Raw genomic sequence first — 12,483 nt, 5'->3', positions numbered from 1 at the left:
TCATACATCTCTTCCTACCCAATCCTCATTTACACATACGGTGGACCTTGCGCTATGCTCTTCCTAGCCCCTACCTTGAGTTGAACCTCAACCCAAAGTCATTTCTCTAATCTTCCTTATTTCATTTCGTAAAACACAATAGTCACGCTACAGAAAGTAGAAACATTACATTACAATTTACAAATTCCTTTCTCAGTTAAAAATAAAATTAGCAGGCTCCAAAGTCCAAACCCTATAGAGAGGTTTTGTGTGTTCTACTTTTTACTAACGTTTCAGTTTGAGACGACACAACTCCTGCTCATCCGCACAGAAAACGATGGAGTTTCCCACCCAAGTTATTCCTAGGTCATGCAAGAGGTTCAAGTTCAACAATGAGTCCTTGCCCATTTATTTCTAAAGCTTCCAGCACCCTGAAGCACGCAACACCATATAACTATATTCCATTAGGACAGAAATCTTTGCTAGTTCAACCCCTTAAGCCTACAGGGTACCTGAAACAAATTCCACACATGTTACTTGCCTTTGCAATCTGAAGCAGCTATTCACAATAAATAAAACCAGTCCATTTACAGTTTCACACAGTTCAAGTAACAGAAATGACATCTCATACAGTGAGGAAATGAGCGTCACTTGGGTCAGAAAAATGAGCAGTCACCCATTTGCTTCTCTGTTTCAATACGTTAAGGTTCAATTTTGAGATCTAAAATTTAGGTTGCCAAACTCTTAGAAGAATGCAGCCGTCATAATTAATGATCTTGGGAATCTGCTACCATAGCCTAGCGAGCAGCAGATTTCTCTTGCAATCCACCAGTCCCCAGCAAATAATTTTTTTGCATTTCTATCACTTCTATCATGGTTGGGAAAAGAAACATGTTTTCTTGGCCCACAACCAAGCTTGAATTAGTAAGAACAGTAGTCACGGATTGATTCTACAATGGAATTGCTGTAACGATTTGAACATGATCTACATAACTATTGGCCATCCACCTTTTATAGGAAATGGAAAAACGAAGAAATCAGTGAATTGGTTATATATGCTTCAATGATGCCTGCCTTTCTTTCGCTAGCATGAAGAGTCACCCTTGCTGATTGCCAATGATCATCTGCAGCATCAGGCAAAACAGGTGTCCAACGTTGACGACCTATTGAATGTTGGGAGGAAAATTGATATGCCAAAGATTCCCTTATTCATAAACACAAGGGATGTACTGAAGAAAGGTGAAAAGAAAGATGAAAAAAGGAAAAGAGAGCTTCAAAATCTTTCAAGCTTCATATAAAAATAAAACAAGGTATACAGGATGATTTTGTATAGTATTGACATAAATTCAGACAATACACTGCTTCCTCTTTGCATTGTATTTTATGGGAGCAAATTCACCGGCTTAGTCAAATTTAGATAGCCAACAAATCAACTGTTACACGTCAGAGATCTTTTTATCTGCATTGTTTCAGCCAAGCTGTAATCTTCTGATGTGGTGCCCCCAAAGTTGCCTCTACAATTCAGACTCTTGCATCTTTTGTCCACCTCTTCAAGATGTATTTGGTCGGGAGCAGCTTTATGTTCCTATAATCGAGCACTTTTAATGCATGGCTACACAAAAGTCCCACAAACTCGAATTTCATACAATTGCAGGCAACGTTCTCATCAACGGAATTAAAAGTAACTGTGTACTCTTGTAGTTGCCCATATATGCTAACTTTGTACTCAAACAATGACCCATTCTCAGTGCATTGGTTTACGACTATATTTAGACATGTTTCATATTCTAGCTGAAACCATTCAAACATTTTTGGTGTGTAAATATCCCTTGCCTGCTTCAACAGAATTACATCCCCCATTAATCTTGGCATGTGTTGGCCCATCTCATAATTAGCTTCTAATTCTTTGTAGTGCCAATCATTCACCACCTTTCCAAGATGCTTGAAAAATGGAAGCACATCTGAGTCAGACTTTAGATACTTCTTTAAGTTAGCACTAAAATTTTCACGCAGCTGTGCACTTCTAATGTCAGCGCAAAAGTTATGCCTTCCATATGCTACGGCCCACTTCTCTCTACATTCAAATATCTCATGCAACCACTCATTCTCCCAAAGACCATATACGTCCAGCATAGCCTTCCATGCATTAATGAAATCCTCCTCCTCCTCATGATCAAAAAAGCAACTGCTTAAATCATTACTGAAAGAACCTGAGCCAACAAACATGTGGCTAAGTTGTCTAAGTGCATTTTGGTACACATGCCATACACACATCCGATGATGTGTTTCAGGAAATACTGAATCAATTGCTTCTGTCATTGTTGCATCGCCATATGTGAGGATAGTCTTAGGCTTCTTTCCAGACATGGCTTCTACAAAAGTTCGAAACAGCCACTTGAAAGATTCAACTGTTTCATCATATAAAAGTGCAGCACCAAAGATCACCATTTGCTTATGATGATTTACCCCGATGAAGGGTGCAAAAAGTCTGCAATCTTCGTATAATCTGCAAGTTGTATCAAAGCAAACCACATCGCCAAAATCACTGTAGTCCACCACCATCTTTGCATCCACCCAGAATACGTTAGCTATTTGATCATCCGCATCAAGTTGGATGGCATAAAAGAAAGAAGGGCTCTTTAAATGTTTGCTTTCAAAATATAGCCGTATCCTGTCTGCTTCTCCCACTCTCATCTCCCTCATGCATCGGGAAGGTAGTTTACTTTTATAATCTATGGGATCATAGGCCAGATTCCTGCAATCTCCAATTGTTGTAGATAGTAATTCAGAGGCTAATCTTGGCTGTATCTCAGTACCATCAACCAAATTTCCATCAACACCTTGAGCTACAGCCAGTCTCTTTTGTGACCGCAACATGCGAACTCTACATGCAGCAACAAGCTCATGATTGTGCTTTTCTTCAAAGTGAGTGACACGATATTTGCCATCAGACTGACGAGAAATGACCAGTTGCGCCAAACAGCCAATTCTTGTTTCCCTTCGAGGTCTCTTCACATTCAAATCCCGCTTGTCTTTCTGTCGAAAACCTTCTCTAAAACAAGTAAACCGTCTGGATGCCACAGCACCATCTATCTTACTCCTATTTACATAATCTTTCCGGACGCTGAACCCTACCCGTCCAGCATATGTATTGTAAAACTCATACGCATGATCTTCTGAGTCAAACCTCATTCCAAGTTTTGGTACACCATCCATCCCAGGATGATTGTCTAAGTCATCTGCAACCGCTTGAAAAAAATTTAATCTCTTTTGTGACGGTAACATATGAGCTGTAGATGGCGTTACCAATTCATGATTGTGCTTTGTTTCAAAATGAGTGACACGAAACTTGCCGTTGGATTGACGTGCGATAGTCATATGTGCCAAGCAACCAGTTCTAGTTTCCTGCCGGGATTTCCTCACATTAACATAATGTTTGTTAGGCCGATAACCTTGTCTATAACAAGTATACCTTCTGGACACCACAGCACCATTTATCCTACTTTTATTTACAAAATCTTTTCGAATGCTGAACCCTTCCAGAACAGCATATCTACTGTAACACTTATATGCATCATCTTCTGATTCGAACTCCATGCCAACTTTTGGTATCACATACATGCCATCCTCACTTTTTACAACAACACTGACCCCTGATGCATCGACAGAGAGAGGATTTGGGCTCTGAGACTCCAGCTCACCAATGACGCCCATCTCAAACTTGTTAACAGAGGATACTTTTGGGGTCTGACAGTCCTCACCATCAATTTCCTCCTGACTGTTATCAACAGAAGAAACACTCTGGGTCTGAGAATCATGCTCACTATCAATAAGCACCTGACTCTTGTCAACAGAAGAAACATTTGGACTTTGACAGTCACAGTCACCACCAATAACCACCCGATTCTGCTCAACAAAAGAAGCTTTTGGGCTCTGAGAATTCTTCCCTGGATCAATCACCAATGCAGGTGATGTTTGGCGCTCACTTTCTATATCTTCTTCCTGTGGATGACTTGTTATATCAGGCTCACCACTGTCCATCTGACCTTCAGTACAAGTATACAGGGAAAGGAAAAAATTGTGAGAAAAAATACAGCAGCAGCTTAGGAAGAACAATCATCCATGATCCATCTTAATACCTTTAATCGAAGTTACACACAGATGTAAACATACCAAACATTGACCATGACCAAATAGATTCAATCACAGAGAAGGAAACAGGAAAACAAAACCCTTTCCCTCCATAAAGTGTAAAGTGAATAGAAGCAAGCTGCTTAAAATTGTTGCCAAATGCTCGAGAACAAATACTATTCTTCTACCATGTCACTCAACTGAGAACCAAACTAAGCCTTAAAATCTAAAGAAGATTATAACATCTAAAAATGAAGATTCTTGAACTCATATTCTCCATAAGAACAGCCAACCCAACGATGCAAGATGGGTAAAGCATTAACCCTAACATACAACTATCCATCAATGTTCCATAGACCCTCTATGGGAACTTCTAATTTAGTCCTAGTAAAAATCAAAAAGGGTTCTTTTTTTTTGGGGGGGGGGGGGGGGGGTGGGGGGTGAAAATCAAAATGGGCATGAATGCCTGAGTCTTTGTAAGCATCCCCAGTTACCATGCTTTATAGTAAAATCTTTATACCATATTGCCACCTATATACAAGGAATTAAACAACCTTAGAATACCCAAAAACTAAAACTAACAGAATATAGCATCACTTAAAAAAAAACAAACAAACAAACAAATAGAACCCACTACAAAGTACAAAGTAAGCAACAGAAAAAGCCACGCCAATTGAATTTGACATTAATGCTCAGCTTGGTTTACTCAGTAAATAATGAAATTAGACAATCAGCACCATATTCTGCATATTTCAATTTTCTACAAAACCAAAATAACATAATTTTTTTTATCCCTGAAAAAACATATTAGCGACTGACAATAATTCAATTGCATAAAGAAATTTTACTTAATTTTGAATTTTCATCGCAGGAGGGTTAACCTGAGAGAATAAAGGGAAGGGAAAAGTGAGGAAAAACCCGCTGCGACGGTGGCGCAAACTTGGTTATGTTCCGTCTGGTGTTTTTCAACGGACCAGATTCATTCTGATCTGGGTGAACGGTCGGATGTGTTGGCCAGGCAGAGCAACCGGAAGAATTGTAGAGACTTGGACTTTTCTCAGCGGTTCGGTCAGAGAGTTGTGGAAAAGAAGAGAAAGAACTGGACCAAACTCACGTGGGGTCGTCCGTCTTGACGTGGCAGTTCGTTAGTGGTTATACCAAACTGCTACAGTGCTACCTCAAGGTGCCGTTTTGGACGGATCCGGATCCGGATCCTCTCCAGTTCATTAGAACTGGAGAGGAGCCGGTAAATGGTTGGGATTTTTTTCAAAAGAATAGAAGGTGTAAAAACTGCCACGTCAAAAGCGAAAAAAAAGTTCCTTCTTTCTCGGTTCTTCACTTCTTCCATTGCTCAGACAAAAAAAATCCCTTCGATTCTCTCAGCCTCTCAGGCTTGTTCATTCTCCTTCTACGAATTTTAGCTTCTGGGTCTGAATCTTTTGCGAACTACGTCATCTAGGAGATCTTGGAGTGCTGCATACTTTGGTAGTTTGAATCTCCCGAATTGAATTGGATCTTGGAGTGCTGCATACTCTATTAGGTTTCTGCAGAATTGAATTGGGTCTCTTGAGATTGGAGGGTCGGAATCAATTGGGTTTCCTGGGATTTGGCTTGGGAAAGGAGAGTGGGAGTGAACAGGGTTTACTGGAATTTGGCTAGGGATTGGGGGTTGTAGCAAGTTGGGTCTTTTCGGCTTGGAGTTTGGCTTGGATTGAATTGTGAATGGAGAGGAAGTGGTCACCCAGGTCCTGCCATTGAAGGGCGAAATTGGCAACGGCAGCAGCGTGAGTTTTGAGGTGGTTGAAGGCTTTGCAGAGGCTCTGTTTCTTATGCTCTGCGGACTGAAGATCTGCAGAGCCTTTCTCCAATGTGGACGACATTTCGGTGACGAGAAACAGAAAGGGGAAGTGATGCCTGACGAAGGGTGGATTTGAGTTTGAATCTCCCGATTTCATTAACTTTTCTAATTTACATACCGACAGAAGTGGGTATGGAAGAGGGGATTTGGGATTGAAACTTTGAATAGAAAAAGGGATTTTTTTTTTTCGTCTGAGCAATGGAAGAACGGAAGGAGGAGGGGATTTTTTTTTGCTTTTGACGTGGCAGTTTTTATACCTTTGATTCTTCTAAAAACGATCCCAACCATGTACCGGCTACTGGAGAGGATCCGGATCCGTTTTGGACGGTACTTCACATACCATGAAAATGTTTAGCTCCTTCAAAAAAAAAAAAAAAAAAAAAATGAAAATGTTTAGCGCCAAATGACTTCCAAGCACTTTTTTTTTTTTTTTTTTTTTTTTTTTTTTTTTTTTTTAAAAAAAAAAGAAAAGTAAAAGAAAAAGAGAAATATTAAAATCACTTTCTTTCTTTTTTCTTTTTTTTTTTTTTTTTTTTTTGAAACAAATAGCATGTGCTATTATAAGATCTGCAAATTACATCATGAGAAAGAGGGACAGGACCCCCCTAAGCTCTAAGCCAGAAAGATCTGACTTAAAAACAGCTGCCTGAGCAGAAACATCAAATATTACCAGAATTACATTTGAGCCTCTCTTACATTAACGCTCACTCTCAAATAAAAGAGGGCCGATCTAGCATCAAGCCAACAAAAATTTCAATAAAACATGAGTAATACACAGGCAGACTGTACAGGAGAAACAAGAGAATACACAAACAAACAAACAAACAAACAGAAACACAAAAACCAAGTAGCCGGCAGAAGAGGCAGGGGTGGATTCTGCCGAAGATGGATGCGGGTGGGAGCACGCACCGTCCCTGGTGCCACCCAGCCAAAGATCAACCACCATTAACCACAACCCCACCGCGCATGTTCAGAAAAAAGCGAAGCGTGGCTGTCACGCGCGCCAAAGAACAAAGAGCTCTCTGGCGCGTGCAGACCACGCGCCGGACTCTGTCGACCATCATGAACCGCGCTTCCATCGGCAGGAGCGGACGACGGTGGGGAACTCGGCTGAGGGCCGCGTGTCTTGAGAAAAGTAACGGGATTGAGTAGATCTGGCTCCGAAAAGACGATGAGAACAAATGAAGAAAAGGCCAAAACCACCGTTGAGTGACACAATCGGCCTCCACTACCCCAAGCTGGACTACTTGATTTCAGCTTCCTGCCTGAGATGAACAGAAAGAAAAGAAAAGCAAAGCAAAAAACGAAAACAAGCCACCATAGCCTCGAAAGGCTAGGGGAAAACACAGTCGCCACCGGATTTACCGGGGGGAACACCAACTTCACAACCCAAATGGCCGGAAGAAAACACGCCTCCACTGAGAAACTCAGGGAGGAGAACAAAAAAAACACCTTAGTCCACAAGGACTAAGGGACACACATGAGCCGGGGGGAGGGAGACCATCTCCCTCCCCCGGCAAACAGCCGGCTCCTTTAGGGGACCCTCTCTCTTGCAACAAGCGGAAGAACCAACCAACCCACCCTTTTATTTCATTATTACCTTATCTCGTTGATGTTGCCAAGCTAACAAGCCGCTGTATCAATTCATGTTAAAAAAAAAATTAATAACGAATTAGCATTGACACAGAAGTAGAATGAGGTAATAGTGGAGTAAAAAATATGATTTTTAACATTCTTTTTAAAAAATTAAGAGCTAATTAATAGTACCACATCAATAAAGTAAGATAAAAGTGTAGTATATAATAATATTATTTTTTTAATGAACAATGTCTAAGATTTTATTTTAACTAATATTTTAGACACCAAAAGTATTATAAAACTAATCTTTTGGGCACGTAGTTTCTCTTCATTTCAATTTAAAAAAATAAAAATAAATAATGTTATAAATGTTAACAAGATATTTAAATTTTTTTATCATGATATTTAAAATTTTTTAAATAGCATAACACTATATACCATGAAACAAAATTTGATGACAGATAATCATATTCCAGTTTATTTATCCAAACGGACTGCATGTTATAGGACCATATTAAATGTGGAAGTGAACCTAAATGAATTATCGTACTATTATGGTTTCGAATAAGGAATTTCTTTTTATTTATTTATTTATTTATTTTGATCTTCCTCTTTCCCTTTCCCTTCTATTTTTGTAAGGGACATGATTGGGGAACAACCCCAGCACAACTCCCTCACAACCCCACTCACAATGGAGTGGGTCTCATGTGTGTGGGTCCCACACCATTGTGAGTGGAGTTGTGAGGGAGTTGTGCAAAGGAGTTGTGGTTTTATCATTTTCCTTTTTGTAATGAGAAATGCTTGATTGTACACTCTCATCCCACTCCTATACCACCCTTGTGTACTTGGACCAATAATGTGAGAAATAGTAGAGAGAGTATAGTGGGACCCTATTTTTTTAACAACATTATTGGTCCACGTAGACAAAGGTGGGATATGAGTGGAATAAGAGTGTACAACCAAGCATTTCTCTTTTGTAATTGTCTAAAAAAGAAGAATGAAATAAGGATTTTATGTTTGCTATGTGTTTTCTTAGCCCTCTTTTATACATTTTAGAGGGATTTTTTTCCCGAGTTTCCATTTTTACCCAATGTAAAAAAATTCTAAGACTATATACCATATGTATTATAATAGTGGTAATACTAAAGGCCATTCAACATTTCTGTTGATTTACAAGAATTATTATAACTCAAACTATTGAAATAGTGTAATGCTACATTTTATTTTTTATTTTTGGGTTCTAAAAAATTAATGTGATTTTTAAATTACCATTAAATTTATAATAAATTAATATTGAATTTTGGTCTAATAATAATTTTAAAAACCACATAATATTCTGAATGACACAAAAAATACATTTAACATTACTCATTGAAATCCGTCTTTCAAATGCATGGTGTTAACAAGCTTGTAAATTGTAAAATCAAGTATATGAAAGCTTTACATGGTCCTGAATAAGAATCCATGACCTACTCACATACAAAGAGAGGTACATAAATTTAAGAAAAGTACAAAATAAAATAAAATAAAATACAAAGGAACCATTCACAATGGTCGGTGGACATAATAAATCAAAAAGAGATTAAAAATCACATTTCTTCCACTAGACACCACCCTTCCTCTCCTTCAACTTGGTCCAACACGAATCCCACGTCACAATAACTTACATTATCATCGTTTCTATCGCTATTATTGTCTTTTTTGCCGTCCTTATGATTATTAATCTCATTGTCCCTATCACATGGAGATTCAAAATCCATTATTGGCCCATCATACTCAAAATCACTATTATAAACTTCATCGTCATTCGTATAATCACCAAACATATGATCCAAAAGATTCGTGGCAGAAACTCCAGAAAAACTCAAGCCGGGTTGCCCGTCCACGACCCGCCAGCTGATTAACCGAGAACTCACAACGACGTCGCACGACTTCAACTTCTGGGCCCCCTTGGTCTTGGGCTTGGACTTACATGCCGGGTTGACATGGCACCCGTTGCACCTTGGGGTGCCACACTTCCCAGTGAATTTGGAGTGGTTGGTGGGCTTGGATGGGACCTTGGTGAACAACCCAGCAGTTGGGGGTGAATCGAATTTGTTGACAACCCGAGTCTCGGGTCTCCGGTTTAATGGAAATGGTAGGATCCAGTAGCTCCTAACCATTCCATGTTGGCGACCCTCTCTCTTCATATTTGCTGTGTGTTGTGGGCTAATGAGAAAATTAGAGTTGTGGCCTCTGCTTTATATAGGGAAGAGAAGCTTGGGAGGCAAGGCAAGCTGTATTCGTGTGGACCAAGCAAATGAGATAGACAGCTCATTTAGATAAACTAAAGAGAAACATTAGGCTTGTTTGATAAATACATGTACATAACAGAACAGAGTAGTGGGTTGTTAGTTTTGAAATTAGTAAAAAATGATGATCTGATATAAAATAAAAAGAATTTGTATAAAAATGTGAAAAAAAATTTGTATTGTAGTAATTTTTTTATTTGAATAGTAATAAAAAATTATTAATGTGATATAAAAAGTGAAAAAGTGGGAATGTTTTGATGTTGATTGGTTGTGAAAAATATAAAAAAATGAAAAAAAAAAAAAAAAAAAAAAAAAAGCATGAACAATGCTGTATTGTTTTGTATTCTATCAAACAAGGCCATTATTGTGTAGGTTAGAGAGTATGCTTGACTTTCTATATTATAAATTAAGTTAAAAAAAAAAAAAACAATTATAATAATTCAGTCTATCATCAGTCCTTCAAATACGTAATTTTTGCGTGCATATTTTAAAAATGCATTTTACATGCTCTAAAAATAAATATCAGTTTAATACATTGAATTATAGTTTTATTTAAAATAAAAATTTGCAAGCATCCCCATTTACCATGCTTATATAGCAAGCTCTCTACGTGGAAATGCCACGTGTATATACATGGAATTAAACAACATTAGAATACCCAAAAACTAAAACCAACAAATGATAGAACCAAACAAAACAGGGAAAAAAAACCCAAATAGAACCCACTACAGAGTACAAACTACAAATTAAGCAGCAGAACAAACCACGCCAATTGAATTTAACATTAATGCTCAGCTTGATTTACTCAGGAAATTAATAATGAAATTAGGCAATCAGCGCCATACTCTACATATTTCAATTTTCTACAAAATCAAAATAACATATATATATATATATTACTGAAAAAAATATTGGTGACCGACAATAATTCAATTGCATGAAAAAAATTATTTATTTCTTTTCTTTTTCTTTTTCTTTTTTTTTTTTTTAAAAAAAAAAAAAAAAAATTCATCACAAGAGGGTTCCTGAAACGGTTGCGCAAACTTTGTGATGCTCCAGCAAGTGTTTTTCAACGGACCAGATTCATTCTGATCTAGGTGAACGGTCAAGTGTGTTGGCCACGCATAGCAACCGAAATAATTGTAGAGACTTGCTAACTTGGGGTTTTCCTCAGCAGTTGAGTAAGACTTGAGAGAGTTGTGGACAAGAACAGAAAGAACTGGACCGAACCTCGCACTGGTCCTTCGTCTTGACGTGGCAATTCACTAGTTGTGATGCAAATAACTACCTCAAGGTGTTGTTTTGGAATATCAGGAATTCAATAATCCAAAGTTACAATTGAAAATTATCACTTACATATAATTAAAGATTATGACCTAACTACAGTTGAAGACTATGACATACTACAATTGAAATCTATCACGTAGTTACAGCTGAAAACTATTACGTAGTTGTAGTTGGAGATTATTTGTATTATTCTCATGTACCATAATTTTTCTATAAATAGGAGTGTTATATTGTAAATATTACTAAATAAATAAGAGCAAAATCTAGCTTTTTAAACTTTATCATGTGGACGTAGGTCATAGACTGAACCAGGTAATTCTTTGTGCCTGTTTTAATATTTCACTTTATATTTATTTATCCATTGTATTACTTTACATACCACAAAATGTTTAGCCCAATGGGCCTCCAAAAATAAGGATTTGGATTGGTATCTCTTATTATTAAGACGCTCAAATTGTAGGCAATTCAAACAAAAGTACGATTTTAAAATAGTGATTTTTAAAAATGTAGTTATACGTTTAGTAAAATTACAGTTTAACATTTAAAATCATAATTTAGCATTTAAAAATGCCCCTCGTCTGTGATTTGAAAAGGCATGTGTGTGTATGTATATATATTACATTTTTAAAAACGCAATCCTAAATTATCCATTTTTGGCCATTTGGTTTAAAAATACAAATTTTACTTGCATAATCACAATACTAAATGCACTCATATTATGGTCCTTTAAGGAGTAGCTCAATTTGCTAGAGACCACACCTTATGAAGCGGAAGTCACTAGTTCGAATCTCCCATCCCCCCTCTTGTGTGGACATGTCAAAAAAAAAAAAAAATGCACTAATATTATAAGACCCTCAAACTTATTTTACATTTGATGATCTCTATAAAGAGTTACTTACCCTTTCATAGAGTTATGACGTATGAAAAGACAAAATAAATAATATCTTTACCTTTTGTAAAAATAACTTATTGCATATATTTTTTTTTTCATCTTCTTCTTTTTATTCTGATTACTTATTGCATAGTTACTAGTGATTAAAGTATCGTTTACATTATTGTTGAAAGCTGACAGATTCTCCTTTACTTTTTAAGTTGGTAGATTCTCTTTTACATTATTGTTGTAAGCTGACAAAAGCAAGATTTTAAACCAAATTAAAGAAAACGAATCGTTTAAAAATGTGTTTTTAAAAAATTTTGATTTGAAAACACTTATTTGTGTGCGTTTTCAAATTGCAGACAATAAGATATTTTTTTTGAAAAAGCACAATTTTAAAGGTCAAATTTTGCCAAACACTTAACTGCGTTTTTAAAAATCATGTTTTTATATTGCACTTTTTAAAATCTTAAATCCAAACGGAC

The 12,483-nt window shown here is 37.1% G+C and overlaps 2 protein-coding genes across 3 annotated transcripts; both read right to left on the bottom strand.

Moving 5' to 3' along the window:
* Positions 1 to 1,251: 1,251 nt before the first annotated feature.
* LOC133859954 (protein FAR1-RELATED SEQUENCE 5-like) lies at positions 1,252 to 6,183 on the bottom strand. 2 transcript variants are annotated; one of them, XM_062295543.1, is made up of 2 exons: positions 4,992 to 6,183; positions 1,252 to 4,025 (listed from the first exon to the last, which is right to left on the bottom strand). In XM_062295543.1, exon 2 carries the CDS (start codon positions 4,018 to 4,020, stop codon positions 1,501 to 1,503), a length of 2,520 nt encoding a protein of 839 aa, XP_062151527.1. In that variant the 5' UTR covers positions 4,021 to 4,025; positions 4,992 to 6,183; the 3' UTR covers positions 1,252 to 1,500. The 2 variants fall into 2 exon arrangements, with proteins under 2 accessions (XP_062151527.1, XP_062151528.1); XM_062295544.1 differs by having other exon boundaries at positions 1,252 to 4,020.
* Positions 6,184 to 8,974: 2,791 nt separating this feature from the next.
* LOC133861084 (uncharacterized) lies at positions 8,975 to 9,771 on the bottom strand. Its single transcript, XM_062296789.1, has one exon. It carries the CDS (start codon positions 9,733 to 9,735, stop codon positions 9,136 to 9,138), a length of 600 nt encoding a protein of 199 aa, XP_062152773.1. The 5' UTR covers positions 9,736 to 9,771; the 3' UTR covers positions 8,975 to 9,135.
* Between the last annotated feature and the right edge of the window lie 2,712 nt (positions 9,772 to 12,483).

Source organism: Alnus glutinosa, chromosome 2 (genome assembly GCF_958979055.1).
Source record: "Alnus glutinosa chromosome 2, dhAlnGlut1.1, whole genome shotgun sequence".
NCBI classification, from domain to species: domain Eukaryota; kingdom Viridiplantae; phylum Streptophyta; class Magnoliopsida; order Fagales; family Betulaceae; genus Alnus; species Alnus glutinosa.
Note: the sequence above shows the minus strand (reverse complement) of the source record. Positions and strands in the feature narration are given on the sequence as shown.